We start from the raw sequence: 15,310 nt of genomic DNA on the forward strand, positions 1-15,310 counted from the left end.
GCCGTCGCAGTAAAGATACGCCGTTTACGTAAGGGGTTTTCAGGCGTAAAGATAAACCATCAAAAACATGGCGCAGCCAATGTTAAGTATGGACGTCAGAACCGCGTCAAATTTTTCAAATTTTACCTCGTTTGCGTAACTCGTCCGTGAATGGGGCTGGCCGTAATTTGCGTTCACGTCGAAAGCATGACAATTTGCCGACGTCATTTGGAGCATGCGCACTGGGATACGTCCACGGACGGGCGCATGCGCCCTTCGATCGAAACGTAATTTACGTGGGGTCACAGTTAATATACATAAAACACGCCCACAGCTTCAACATTTGAATTAGGCGGGCTTACGCCGGCCCTAATACGCTACGAGGCCGTAACTTCGGCGGCAAAATCTTTGAAAATACCATACTCGCCTCTCAAAGTTACGGCGGCGTAGCGTATAGGAGATACGCTACGCCCGCCTAAAGGTATGTGAATCTACCCCTAGATCTTCTTTAAGGTCAAAGTTACTGGTACATGGTCCTCTATGTCCCTATATTTGTAGTCACTTAGGCATCTTAGATGGTCATAGGTTAGTAGTGCTGGAGACAAACCTAATGAGCACTGGGTTGTCAGCGATATCTTTCATCTGTCCTCCCCATTCTCTCAGCTCTTTTGCAAAGTTTTCCTACAAGAAAATATATTTCAGTATTATTGGTGTTCATATTACCTGAACTGCAAAAAATTGACACACACATCAAAGTTCCTACACATTCAAGGTATGATTAGTACATGCCATCTTACTGTATATAAAGTGCTTAGACTTACAATAAAAGCACTGGATGGCCACTGGGACCCTGATACAGTCAGCTCATACATTTCCTCTCTGCAGGAACAATAGGACATGGGGTTATTCATTATGGAACTGGTATGTAGACATTGCATTTAAAAGCTTAACATTAAACTCTGCATAGTTGACAACATTTGGAAATAATTAGAAGGGACACCTTTATAGGCTCAGCAAGAAAAAAAACAAAAACCTGTAAACATGGGGGCTTAAAGTGGAGGTTCACTCGAAAACTTAATTTTTAACATTAGATTGAGGCTCGTTTTGTGAAGGGGAATCGGGTGTTTTTTTTTAAATCGAAGCAGTACTTACCGTTTTTAGAGATAGATCTTCTCCGGCGCTTCCGGGTATGGGCTGCGTGACTGGGCGTTCCTATTTGATTGACAGGCTTCCGACGGTCGCATACATCGCGTCACGATTTTCCGAAAGTAGCCGAACGTCGGTGCGCAGGCGCTGTATAGAGCCGCACCGGCGTTCGGCTTCTTTCGGCTACTCGTGACGCGATGTATGCGACCGTCGGAAGCCTGTCAATCAAATAGGAACGCCCAGTCCCGAAGACCATACCTGGAAGCAGCGGAGAAGATCGCTGTCTAAAACGGTAAGTACTGCTTCGATTTTAAAAAAACTACCCGATTCCCCTTGACAAAATGAGCATCAATCTAATGTTAACATTTTTTTTTCGGGTGAACGCCCGCTTTAAGCAAAAAGTGGGTATATATAGGTCCCAGGCCTCCTTTGGTCTAATGAGAACCTCCAGGACCAGGGATAGCTGATATCCTTCTCTATAGAGTGGGTTGTGAAGCATGGTGGGTGTATAGTTGTTAAAGTTATTGGGCGCCAGACACTTATTGGATGCAAAAGAAAGTTTATTTCTCTTAACAAACCTTTTGAGGCATAGAGGGTTAGGGCCAGGACCCTTAGGTAGTTGCAAGTTTAATTGACAGACTCTGAGACTTCAATAGGAAGACATCCATGCAGGGAAAGGCATCCAGCATCTTTTGCCCGTGACGTGTGGCCGGAAGTGGGTGCAAATACCTATCTTTAGACAGGTATCTGCACCCCCCTGAAAGGTGTCAAATGTGACACCGGAGGGTGCCAATCAGCGCGACTTCACTTTAGGGTGGAGATCCGCTTTAACAGTTCCTTCACTTTTACTATTACTCCTTGTAGTTCCTCAGCACCCGGTCTCCCACTAGACCAGTGGTTCTCAACCTGGGGGTCGGGGACCCCCTCGGGGGTCAAATGATGATTTGCCAGGGGTCACCAAATCCTGGGCTGTTCCTGAAGCCTGCACTGTTTTCCCAGGAAGGGAGATAAGAGGGGAGGAACAAAGAATAGGGGAGAGAAAGGGAAAAAAGAGAGAGAGCAAGAAAGACAGTCAGAGGGAGGGATGGGGAAAAAAAAACAAGGAATTAGGATTGAGAGAGATGAAAGGGAAAGAAAGGAGAGCAAAGAGAAAGAGTGGTACATCCTAAAATGTACTATAAGGGGTTTTAATATTGTACGAGTGGAAGGCAATCAGGAAGCACTAAATGTCCACAGGTTAGGGGCGCAAATTACTTGTCTTGCCTTGGGTGCTTTCAACCCACTCTATGAAAATAATTTTACTGTTAGGGGTCCCCACAACTTGGGAAATGTTATCAAGGGGTCACGGCACTAGAAGGTTGAGAACCACTGCACTAGACCCACTGATTCACTGCCACTGATTCACTGAGCTCTTTTAATCTTCACTGTAGTATCTTCCTCAAGCGTCACCCCACCATTCTCTGCCGGGTCCCTATCTTGGCACTCTAGATACCTCTCAAGCTTCACCCAGGCTGGCCTGCTCGGTCCCTAGCTTGACACACAAGGCTGATCTGGAAGTGTCACCTCCACTGGCTGGGTCCCTGGCTTGATTCCCACTGAAGTTGGTGAGAATACTGCTCTGGTACTTGCTTCAGTTACTCAGGGTGATCCCTGGTAATAAGGCAGATAGTCGCTTACTGGCAACACGACCATGACAGGTTCTCCGGCGGACAGAACCGTCACTTTTGGTTGGACTGTAAGCTGCAATCCCAACCCTGTGCTACTCTTGCTTCTGGATAGGCCCACAGACAACCTAGCAGCCAGATTTTCCCCGGATAGGCCCAATAAACGGCCTAGCAGCCCAGACAATATAACACACGTCCACCCAGACAGCCATCCAAGTGGCACCTGACCAGTAGAGTTCTAATACATTTCTGATGGAGTGTTCACACCACAAATTGTTACCGAATGTTCTTAAAAAAAAATGTCCTTATCAATAAAAATCATTGAAAAAGAGAGGAATATAAACTTTCCTTAAATTTTGACTTTCAGGTCTTGATGTTTGTAACTATGCCCCTGGTGGAACACCTAGCTCTACCACAGAGTTCTACAGATCTCCATACTGTCATGTGACTGAGCGGTGTTGTTGACTAAGTGTTTCTGTCTGCTGAAGTCAGCTGGAAGCCGGATGGAAATAGGAGTTTAGCGGGTCATGTGCTCTGTGGCTGCACACTGGCTTCCTCATGGCTCAGCTGTCTACACAGAGGGTACTGAACTAACAAACATCGCTCCCTCCACCCCTGGACAAAATAAGGAGAACAAAAATACTCATTGACTTGTAACTTTGTGGTTTTTCAGGGACAGACTATTTTGATGAGTTTGCGCTATTTACAATGATTTTTCTGGGAGTGTGTGTCACAGCTTTCAAAGTACTGTAAATATTCTGAGTGTCACAGTTATCCAACAAAAGTCTCTGTTCACTTTAACCAAGATAAGCCATACACTGAAACACAGACATAAAATAAAAAAAATAAATGAAAGGGGACTTGTCCTTAAAAAACAAATAAAATAGCTTGTACAGTCCACAAGATTGCTAATTAGATATATGTAGCAACATGTTTCTTCAGATTTTTGAAGTGTTCATGGTAACGTTACTGTAATACAGACATAGGCGTGCGCACAGGGTGTGCCAGGTGTGCCCAGGCACACCCTAATCACTCTGTGCAGCACAGATTTCCCCCTACTACCCTGGCTCCCATCTTTCCCCCCCCGCAGCACTGCCAGCTTCCCTCCACTCCTATCGGCTGTTGCTGCTGGGATGTTTTAGGAGAGGGGAAGGGGGCGATAAATATGTAATTTACTGGCTCCTTCCCTTTCTGAATGAACATCATGAGTGATCGGTAGTGTGTGTTTGGGCTTTGAGGTGCACACCCTAATGCAATAGGCTGCGCACACCTATGAATACAGAGTTCACTCTGAGTAAAGCCATTTAAAGCTGAAGGTTGTGTGTGGGGTGGTGGTCCTCAGTAAGGGGCTATGGAGGAGAAAAACTCTCCAATGTCCACTACAAAAAAGAACATAAAAAAAGAGGAAGTGCCCTTCTGGTGTACTAAGTTGACAATATACTGTATTTATTGGCGTACAACACTCTTTTTCACCCTGCGAATCGGGTTGCAAATAGTGTGTGCGTGTTATACGCCGATACTGCAATTTGGGCTACCTCCAAGAGAACGAGGAAGGGGGCAGGACAAGCGCTGTCCTATTACATACAGCGAGAATCTCCCGTTTACTCAGCAGCATCTTTAACCGCTTGAGCCCCGGACCATATTGGTGGTCAAAGACCAGGCCACTTTTTGCAATTCGGCATTGCGTCTCCTTTTCCCCACAAATAGAGCTCTCTTTTGGTGGTATTTGATCACCTTCACCGTTTTTCATTTTTTGCGCTATAAACAAAAATAGAGCACCAATTTTGAAAAAAATTAAATTTATTGACTTTTTGCTATAATAAATATTCCCCAAAAAATATATACATTTTTTTTTTTTTTTTTACACAGTTTAGGCCGATATGTATTCTACATATTTTTGGTAAAAAAATCGCAATAAGCGTTTATTGATTGGTTTGCGCAAAAGTTAAAGCTTCTACAAAATAGGGGACAGTTTTATGGCATTCATATTAATATTTTTTTTTTTACTAGTTATGGCGGCGATCAGCAATTTTTATCGTGACAGTGACATTATGGCAGACACATCGGACACTTTTGACACCATTTTGGGACCATTGTAATTTTTACAACGATCAGTGCTATAAAAATGCACTGATAACTGTAAAAATGACACTGGCAGTGAAGGGGTTAACCACTAGGTGGCGCTGCAGAGGTTAAGTCAGTACTAGTGAGTGATTTTTACTGTTAGGGGGCGTGGCTACACGCAACACGTCACTGATGACCGTTCCCGATCACGTGGTGGCCGCGTGCGCCCGCTGGGCTGCAAATTTAAAGGGACGTACCTGAATGCCAATATGCCTGCCCGTGCCATGTTGTCGACGTACATAGTCGTGCGACAGTCGGCAAGTGGTTAATAGGAAGTCCTGTCTCCTGGGCTGGCATTGGCCCAATGTTCTGTCTATCATAGAAGCTGGTCCAGGAGGTACTTTGTATATAAGAGGCCGCCGAGAGAACAGGAGATTGTCGCTGTATGTAATCTGACGGAGCTCATCCGCCCCCCTCCCTAAGATGGGCATTGATCCGGCTGCATTCATTCCAATGGGAAGGCTGCCGATGGGCATTAATCAAGCTGCATTGATGGGCAATTGTGAGGCTACAGATGGGCATTGAATAAGCTGCATTGATGGGCAATGGTAAGGCTGCAGGTGGGCATTTATCAAGCTGCATTGATGGGCAATGGTGAGGCTGTGGATGGGCATTGACCAAGCTGCATTGATGGGCAATTTTGAGGCTGCGGATGGGCATTGATAAAGCTGCATTGATGGTCACTGATCCTTATTTTGCTTCAAAAATCTTTATTAAAAAAGTTGTTTTCCCCTGAAAATTCCCTCCTAAAATTAAGGTGCGTGTTATACGCCTATGTGTGTTATATGCCAATAAATACGGTAATTGGATATGTGATGTTTTAACAAATGTTAAAAAAAAAAAAATCGTACATTTGGTGGGGCTGCGAATACCCAAAGTTTGTGTTACCTTCCATTTAAGCGTGTGATGAATACTCCTGTCTCCACGCAGTAAGTAGGTGTCAGGAACCATAAACCAAGCGGAGACAGAAAATGAAGTTATAATCACACTTTTATCCACTTCAGCCCCTGAAGGATTTGCCCCCTTAAAGACCAGGCCATTTTTTGCGATTCGGCACTGCGTCAATTTAACTGACAATTGCGCGGTCATGCAACGTTGTACCCAAACAAAATTGATGTCCTTTTTTTCCCCACAAATAGAGCTTTCTTTTAGTGGTATTTGATCACGTCTGCGGTTTTGATTTTTTGGGCTATAAACCAAAAAGGCAAGAATTTTGAAAAAAAACTATATATTTTTTTCTAAAATTAATATCCCCAAAATTAAAAAACAAAACAAATCTATTCATCAGTTTAGGCCGATATATTATCTTCTACATATTTTTTGTAAAAAAATAAATTGCAATAAGCGTATATTGATTGAATTGCGCAAAAGTTATAGCGTCTACAAATAGGGGATAGATTGGGACTGCGACATTGCGGCGGACAGATCAGACACCTTTGACACTTTTTTGGGACCATTGACATTTATACAGCGATCAGTGCTATAAAAATGCACTAATTACTGTGTGGCAGGCAAGGGGTTAACACTATGGGGCGGTCAAGGGGTTAAATGTGTTCCATGCTAAGTGTTTCTAATTGTGGGGGGGTGGGACTCATTGGAGGAGGAGACCGATCGCTGTTCCTAATCTTTAGGAGCAGACGATCTGTCTCCACTTGTCAGGGCTGGGCTCAGCTCTACCTTCTCAGAAGACCGGGAGTAGGTGCTCAACTACAGTTTACGTGGCATGGTCTCCTAACTATGTATCACTTATAAAATGGAAGTGTCATATTACAATATTGTACATGATGCCATTGGGTTTTGGGCAGCAGATTCAAACATGAGGTATCAAACTGTTGATTTCCCTCTCAGGACCAGAGCCCACATGCAGCTTTACAATCTAAACATCCTACACAAATTGTATGCCCACCCCCGAGGTTTAGGCAGAAGACACTTACTTGCACTGTAGGGGGCAATGACAGTTTAACTCATCATGAGCAAATTTGAATTCATACAACTTCACACAGTCACCTGCAATAAAGCAGTGAAGAATGGTTATAGATAGTTAATGTAGATCATTTAGCAAGAATATGAGGTCATTTTACCAATATAATGAAAACCCACTTCCCCTCCCACTTGTAACTTGCCCACCCTCCCCTTCTATTTGTTAACATGAATGTGTTCAAGTGTCACTTGAAGCGGAGCTCCACCCTATTTTATACATGAGCTCATTCATACAGCTGCCTGTCACACAAATCAAAATGGACGTTTTTTTTTTTCAATCGGTACAGTACCTTTCTTCAGAGATCGCTTCCTGTCTGCACAAGCTGCAGGTATTCTGCGGGCAGTGTGTCCCTTCCCGTACCCGCAGTGTGCCCTGGGAGCTTCTGTCATAGCTCCCCGTATTCATTGCGAAGCCTTACTATTAGGGTTGTCCCGATACCGATACCAGTATCGGTATTGGGACCGATACCGAGTATTTGCGGGAGTACTTGTACTCCCGCAAATGCCCCCGATGCCTTAATAGAATACTTGCCCCCCCCCGCCGCCGGGGGACATGGCTGGAATATGTGGGGGACATGGCTGGAATATGTGGGGGACATGGCTGCAATATGTGGGGGACATGGCTGCAATATGTGGGGGACATGGCTGCAATATGTGGGGGACATGGCTGCAATATGTGGGGGACATGGCTGCATATGTGGGGGACATGGCTGCAATATGTGGGGGACATGGCTGCATTATGTGGGGGACATGGCTGCAATATGTGGGGGACATGGCTGCAATATGTGGGGGACATGGCTAGATATATGTGGGGGACATGGCTAGATATATGTGGGGCAACATGGCTGCAATATGTGGGGGACATGGCTGTAATATGTGGGGGACATGGCTGCAATATGTGGGGGACATGGCTACAATATGTGGGGGACATGGCTGCAATATGTGGGGGACATGGCTGCATTATGTGGGGGACATGGCTGCAATATGTGGGGGACATGGCTGCAATATGTGGGGGACATGGCTAGATATATGTGGGGGACATGGCTAGATATATGTGGGGGACATGGCTAGATATATGTGGGGCAACATGGCTGCAATATGTGGGGGACATGGCTGTAATATGTGGGGGACATGGCTGTAATATGTGGGGGACATGGCTGCAATATGTGGGGGACATGGCTACAATATGTGGGGGACATGGCTGCAATATGTGGGGGACATGGCTGCATATGTGGGGGGACATGGCTGCATATGTGGGGGGACATGGCTGCATTTGGGGACACATTTAAAAAAAAGTATCGGTATTCGGTATCGGCGAGTACATGAAAAAAAGTATCGGTACTTGTACTCAGTCCTAAAAAAATGGTATCGGGACAACCCTACTTACTATGAAGTATCGCGATATTTCGGATGCGATCACAAACAAACTGTGGAGGGCGTTTCAAAAGGCTCCATTACAAACAAGGCACACCGCCCGTTGTCATGGCAACGCGGAAGTTTACGTCCTTGCTCGCCGTTACGAGCATTCACCACAACAAGGAAGTGGCTGCTTGTGGGCTTCTCATGCCCACAAGCAAAATGGAATCGGCTATACTAGAAAAATATAAGTTATTATTATAGACAGAATCGGAAAGCGGGGGACACAGCTAACACGTGAGTACTTTTAAATTGTGATACAAAGAAATTAATGACCAAAAAAAAAACGAATGGCCATGGGAGATCCGCTTTAAGCCGGCAATAGATAGTTCGAATCTTGGCTGGTTCAGCAGGGATTTCCCCTCTATTCCTGTTCTGATGTCTACCCAAAATGTTGCTTTCAATAATAATGGTAAACAGGACAGATAGACAGGGTGAATCTCCCAAACAGAGAGACACAGACATCAAAACTGATTGAGAGATTTTTTTTTATATATATATATATACATTTTTTAGTTAGCTCAGAAAAGGGTAAATTACATTTTAGGGAATGCAATGTAGATGGGTGTATACAAAGTTAAGGCTAGATCGCAGAAGATACATTTAGGTAGATTCACAAAGAGTTAGGCCGGCTTATCAGTAGATAAGCCGACCTAACTTTGAATCTACGCCGGCGTTTGTTTAAGTGTATTCTCAAACAGAGATACACTTAAACAAAGCTAAGATAGGCCGGCTTGCGCCGTTCTATCTTAGCTTGCAATGTTTCTGTTGTCCGCTAGATGGCGCTTCCATTGCGGCCGGCGTAGATTATGTAAATGAGGGGATACGCCGATTCACGAACGTACGCCAGGCCTACACCGTCGCATTACGTCGTTTCCGTAAGGGATAGGCCGCCTAAAATTATTCCACCTATGAGGTGGAATAACAATGTTTAGTATGGCCGCCGTTCCCGCCGCGAGGTTCGAATTTTTTACGTTGTTTGCGCAAGTCTTCCGTGAATCGGGATTTACGTCGTTTACGTACACGTCGAAATCAATAGGCCCGTACGGCCTACTTAGCCGCAATGCGCACTGGGAAATGTAGTCGCCCGGCGCATGCGCAGTGTCAAAAAACTTCTAAAAACGTGAGGTCAAGCCTCATTTCCATACAACACGCCCCCCTCCAAGTCATTTGAATTAGGCGCCCTTACGCCCGCTCGTTTTAGGCTACGCCGCCGAAAATTAGCAGGTAAGTGGTTTGAGAATCACTACTAGCCTAACTAATTTACGGCGGTGTAGCCTAAAACGGCTAGGCTAGGCCGCCCTAAAGTTAGGCCATTGTATGTGAATCTACCTAATTATATATAATGATCAAATACAAAAATATCGGTAACAGAAGTTTCTCAAACTGAGTATAACAAGGAGCCTGAGAGATGCCTTAATAAAGGGTTTGCATTGTTGGATCTGCTAAAAGGTGTGAGTATGGGGATTACAGAGAAATCACTAGACTCTGTAAAATAATCAATCAATCCACAGTTTAATGGTGAATCGACTCTATATTGGAATTTCTCAGAATATAAATCAAACAGCAAGCTTGCTTCGATAGAGCTTTCTAATATTTAATTTCCATGATAACAATCATAGAATAAAGCTGGTGGCCAAGTGATGGAGACTGTTCACGTCAGCAATAAAAGAGCCAAGTGTACTAGACACAAGGGCCCAGATTCACAAAGAGTTACGCCGGCGTATCACTAGATACGCCGACGTAACTCCGAATCTAAGCCCGTCGTATGTTTAAATGTATTCTCAAACTGAGATACAAGCCGTCGTATCTTAGGGTGCAATATTTACGCTGGCCGCTAGGTGGCGCTTCCATTGTGGTCGGCGTAGAATATGCAAATGAGTCGTTACGCCGATTAACGAACGTTCGATTGCCCGTCGCAGTAAATTTACGCCGTTTTCGTAAGAGATACGCGGCGTAAAGATAAACATGCCCCCTAGGTGGCGTATCCAATGTTAAGTATGGCCGTCGTTCCCGCGTCGCAATTTGAAAATTTTACGTTGTTTGCGTAACTCGTCCGTGAATGGGGATGGACGCCATTTACGTTCACGTCGAAACCAATGACGTCCTTGCGACGTCATTTAGCGCAATGCACGTCGGGAAATTTTAGGGACAGCGCATGCGCATTAGGTTCGGCGCGTGAAAGCGCCTAATTTAAATGCTATACGCCCCTTACCCGCCTAATTTGAATTAGGCGGGCTTGCGCCGGGGGATTTACGCTACGCCGCCGCAACTTTACAGGCAAGTGCTTTGTGAATCATGCACTTGCCCGTAAAACTTGCGGCGGCTTAACGTAAATGAGATACGTTACGCCGCCGCAGAGATGCGGCGATCTACAAAAATCTGGCCCAAGGTCTGCCAGATGAAAGCGAGGACCTGTTAAAGGTCAGATAGTTCAACAATGACACAGAGGGATTTAATAAATAAAGCATCAGATAGGATGTAAAGGACACAAAAACACTGCAAAACACAAACGATACATACCTCCCAGTGTCCCAGTGAATCAAGGCTGAGTCCCAGAGTGGAGACCAGTGCGGGAACAAGTTCAGACATTTGTTTCCAGTGACTTGTCTGGCAGTGGCGTGCAAGCATGGACATTGGTTGCCTCTGCCCTGCAGCTTGTGTGGGGTGTATGGGGTACCACACACCACGATACAGTCGGTGGGAAGATGTCGCCCGCAATACAGAGACTGGGTCGTGGCGTGTGGCATCACATATACAGTGTATCCCCTCCTGGCTTCTCCTGTCCCCTTCTACTCCCTCAGTCCTCTATTGCCTTGTTTCCACTGAACGGAACGGTTCAGGTCAGTAAATTTGGAGCGGTTAGAATGGGACCGGTCTATTCTCGTGAGCGTTTCCATTGCAAATCGGACCCTCAGGGACAATTCGGGGTTTAGAAAAAATGCCTAGCGCGTCCACCAATAAGTGGAATGTATTGTATCTCCGCCCTAATGGAACCGTTCCATTTTCTATGGCCCCACATCTGAAGCAGGACCCAGAATGATCCGGTACGGTTCGGTTTAATGGCACACTTTCATAATGGAAACACCCAAAATAGCGTACCGTACCGAACCGATCCGCTCAGTGGAAACGAGGCATATGTACCTTCTCTCTGCCACCTCTCCGTCCCTTTGTCAGCTGCATCTGGGCGCAGTGCTGCCTCGGAAGCCACAGTGCTGTACCCTGTACATACAGCCTGTCCCTATCACACCTAGCCATTGGCACTTCTCCCTGAAATTTAAGCACCATGCTACCTACTGGTTTGTTCTCTTGGTTGTCAGTCAAGATACCATTGTAGGTCCAGTTCACTACTGGTTTGTTCAGTTGGTTGCTAGTCAAGCCCTGATGAAGGGGACACATAGAACCCCAAAACATGTTGGCTATTTCTTGATCTGTGCCCCTGATCTTTATTGAAATAAAGTTGTATTTGGACCTCTTAGCAATGGCATGGCACTTAGATTTCAATGCTTCTTACATTACACTACAAGCCAAGGAGACCGTGGAGATCCTCTGGGGTGTAGATGCCACCTGCCCAGGAACCAGATCATTTACACCAACATTAATACCTTAAGATATGAATAACAGCAAAATAAGCCTATGGGTCCAGCACTATCTTTCCACTTTCCTCAACCCTTCCCTAAGTGACAGCGAGGAGCTGTCAGCAAGCAGAGTTTCCAGAGTGGATTGGCTGAGCGCAGGTGAACACGCCCCCTAGCCCCACTTTCTGCACACACAAAGAACAGAGGATGGGAAGTGAGATGTCGGTGTGCGCTGCCTGCATGGGGATCTATAGAGAGCTGGGACCCTCATGAGACACTATGAATGCATGCTGATGATAAGCAACCTGCTGATCTATTCTCCAGCTCTGACGGGTCATATGTTAAAGTGGAGGTTCACCCGAAAACGTAATTTTTAACCTTAGATTGATGCTCATTTTGTCTAGGGGAATCGGGTAGTTTTTTTTAAAATCGAAGCAGTACTTACCGTTTTAGAGAGCGATCTTCTCCGCCGCTTCCGGGTATGGGCTGCGGGACTGGGCGTTCCTATTTGATTGACAGGCTTCCGACGGTCGCATACATCGCGTCACGATTTTACGAAAGTAGCCGAACATCGGTGCGCAGGCGCTGTATAGAGCCGCACCGACGTTCGGCTTCTTTCGGCTACTCGTGACGCGATGTATGCGACCGTCGGAAGCCTGTCGGAAGCCTGTCAATCAAATAGGAACGCCCAGTCCCGAAGACCATACCCGGAAGCTGCGGAGAAGATCGCTTTCTAAAACGGTAAGTACTGCTTCTGTTTAAAAAAAACTACCGATTCCCCTTAACAAAATGAGCATCAATCTAATGTTAAAACATTTTTTTCGGGTGAACTCCCGCTTTAAGTGATAGCACCCGGGTGTGACCAGGGACAGGAGAACTTCCAGCAGAAAGCAGTTTGAGGGAAAGGGGGAGGGTGCATGCCACTTGCACCCAGGGGTGTCCCTTCCTCTGATGGGGGTGTCCCTGACTCTGATCCACCTTACAGTGTCACTAGATATCATTTTTTAGGAATGTATTTTTTTATATGCTCTGTGCACAGGCTGGTAACGCTACATAACTACCCCCTTTTTCCCATTTGCAGTTCTGGGGGGGGGGGGGGCACTGCTGTGCTGGTGAGTCATGGAAGTCCTTGCAGGCTGGGCACAGCATGGAAGAGGTGAGTTCAGGGCATCATCTGCTGGAGCAGGATTCGGAGGAGGAAACAGGTGCTGCAACAGGTCTTCTCCTCCTTCCAGCTCAAGCTATGCTGCTCCAGGGCCCACTCCTTACCCTCCAGCGCCCCCTGTAGTAGCCCCAGCAGCATTGCCAGTACCCTAGAGCCCAGGATGCTTCCCGGATCACCTTATATCCTACAACCGGAGCCAAGATACCTGGGATAGAGACAGACAGGCAGGACCAGAAAAGGCGGTATTAAACGGTTTCGCTTTACTGTTTAAAAAATGTGTGCCCCCCACGGTACTTATCTGACCCCCCCAGCACAATTCTGCACCCCACTCAAAGTGCCCCCCTAGTCTGTATCTGACCCGAGCACATATCTGACCCCCGCCCCACATTCTAGCACAAGTCCTCTCCCCTCCCAAAGCACACACACCTCCCCCCGAAGTATATATCGGTCTTCCACTCTACCCCACATTCTAGTACAAGTTCTCTACCTCCCAAAGTGACCCCCGAGTACGTACCCGAAGCCTGGGTTTTGTTTAACTATGCATTTAAGCCCCTCCCACTGCAAAGTCTGGCCATGTAATTTTTTTGCCTTGCTTCGTGTGCCGCAGGTTGCCTTCCTCAAGTGTCCCTCATTCTCAAGTTTGAATGTTGTGAGGTATGACAATATCATATGTGCCATTTTACACAGGAGACTCACGGATTAGGTTGTTGCTGAGATTGCACTTAGGAAAACCCAGATCCTTGGGACAGGCAAATTCCCAGTGACTGCAGCCACAGTTCTCAATAATATTCATCTGCGCACATGTCCGTTTACAGGCCTGCGGGAGGAAACACAGACAGTTCAGCTGTAAGAAAATAAATCACAGGAGCTGCCACTGGTGACTTTGGAGCTGTTGTCCTCAATCTTGCTTTACTACAGGGGTGCTCAACCTGTGGCCCCGCAGAGCCCTCTTATGCGACCCGTGAACCTCAAACCAGGGAAGTGCAGTCCCATGCCCAGGCTAGAATGGTGGATCAGAAAGCCCAGATTGCAATCAATAGGTTGCTAACCCTCCATCCCAAAGCATCAGGGTGCATGGAGCCGGTGTTCTGTCGATTTGTGCCCTCCATTGAAAAGTGCCCGCACATGCACAGAACGGAAGGGCTGGAGTGACATCTCCATAGCGCATGCGCACACCGTAGGTGTTTTTTTTGAAAGGGAGATACCATTTCACAGGCAGAATTGAAAGCTATGCAAAGAGCGGAGGGACACCGTAGATGTCAGATTGTGTGAACCCGCGGCGAGGCACAATATGACAAATACGGTGACCCTCCACTGTTTGCATAGCATTAAAGGGGTTGTAAAGGTGAAAAAATGTTTCCCTAAATAGCTTCCTTTACCTTAGTGCAGTCCTCCTTCACTTACCTCATCCTTCGATTTTGCTTTTAAATGTCCTTATTTCTTCTGAGAAATCCTCACTTCTTGTTCTGTCTGTAACTACACACAGTAATGCAAGGCTTTCTCCCTGGTGTGGAGAAAGCCTCTTGAGGGGGCGAGCAGGAGTGTCAGGACGTCCATTAACACACAGCTCCTTTCTCTATCTGCTAAGTAGAGAGTGTCCTGACACTCCTGCTCGCCCCCTCCCCTCTCAAGAGGCTTTCTCCACACCAGGGAGAAAGCCTTGCATTACTGTGTGGAGTTACAGACAGAAGAACAGGAAGTGAGGATTTCCCAGAAGAAATAAGGACATTTAAAAGCAAAATTGAAGGATGAGGTAAGTGAAGGAGGACTGCACTAAGGTAAAGGAAGCTATTTAGGGAAAAATACATTTACCTTTACAACCCCTTTAAATTGTGGCCGTAAAATGGTATTTCCTATCTAAAAAAATCTCCTACGCATGGGCGTCCGCAGGTAGGGGCAAGGGTTGTCAAGTAGTCCCGAACATTGGCGGCCCCATTTTCCACAGGGAGGAGGCTACAGCTCGATCAAGAGAGATTTAGAGACTGCAGCCTGGAAAGAAGCTGAGGGAGTGAGTGCTACAGGACAAAGAAAGAGGAGAGTGCTGGGCGGAAGCCAGAGAGAGAGCCACGCTGCCCAGTGCCACCAGAGCAAGAGAGAGCCACGCTGCCCAGTGCAACCAGAAAGAGAAAGACTAAGGGGTAGATCCACATAGAAATAGATGGGCGCAGCGTATGTGAGATACGCTACGCCGCTGTAACTTACTTTTGGCTGGTTCGAATCCCCAAAGAAGTTACGGCGGCGTAGTGTATCTCAAGCCG

The 15,310-nt window shown here is 46.4% G+C and overlaps 1 protein-coding gene across 1 annotated transcript in view; it reads right to left on the reverse strand.

The window, feature by feature from the left end:
* The window catches only part of LOC120914030 (amiloride-sensitive sodium channel subunit gamma-2-like), a 49,982-nt gene that overhangs the window by 9,615 nt on the left and 25,057 nt on the right, over positions 1-15,310 (reverse strand). The window contains exons 6-9 of the mRNA XM_040324460.1: positions 13,749-13,869; positions 6,848-6,920; positions 801-858; positions 587-660 (exon numbers count right to left, since the gene is read on the reverse strand). Of these exons, the coding sequence (XP_040180394.1) occupies positions 587-660; positions 801-858; positions 6,848-6,920; positions 13,749-13,869 (326 nt within the window). The remainder of the gene's footprint in view (positions 1-586; positions 661-800; positions 859-6,847; positions 6,921-13,748; positions 13,870-15,310) is intronic.

Source organism: Rana temporaria, chromosome 9 (assembly GCF_905171775.1).
Source record: "Rana temporaria chromosome 9, aRanTem1.1, whole genome shotgun sequence".
In the NCBI taxonomy this organism is placed as follows: Eukaryota; Metazoa; Chordata; class Amphibia; order Anura; family Ranidae; genus Rana; species Rana temporaria.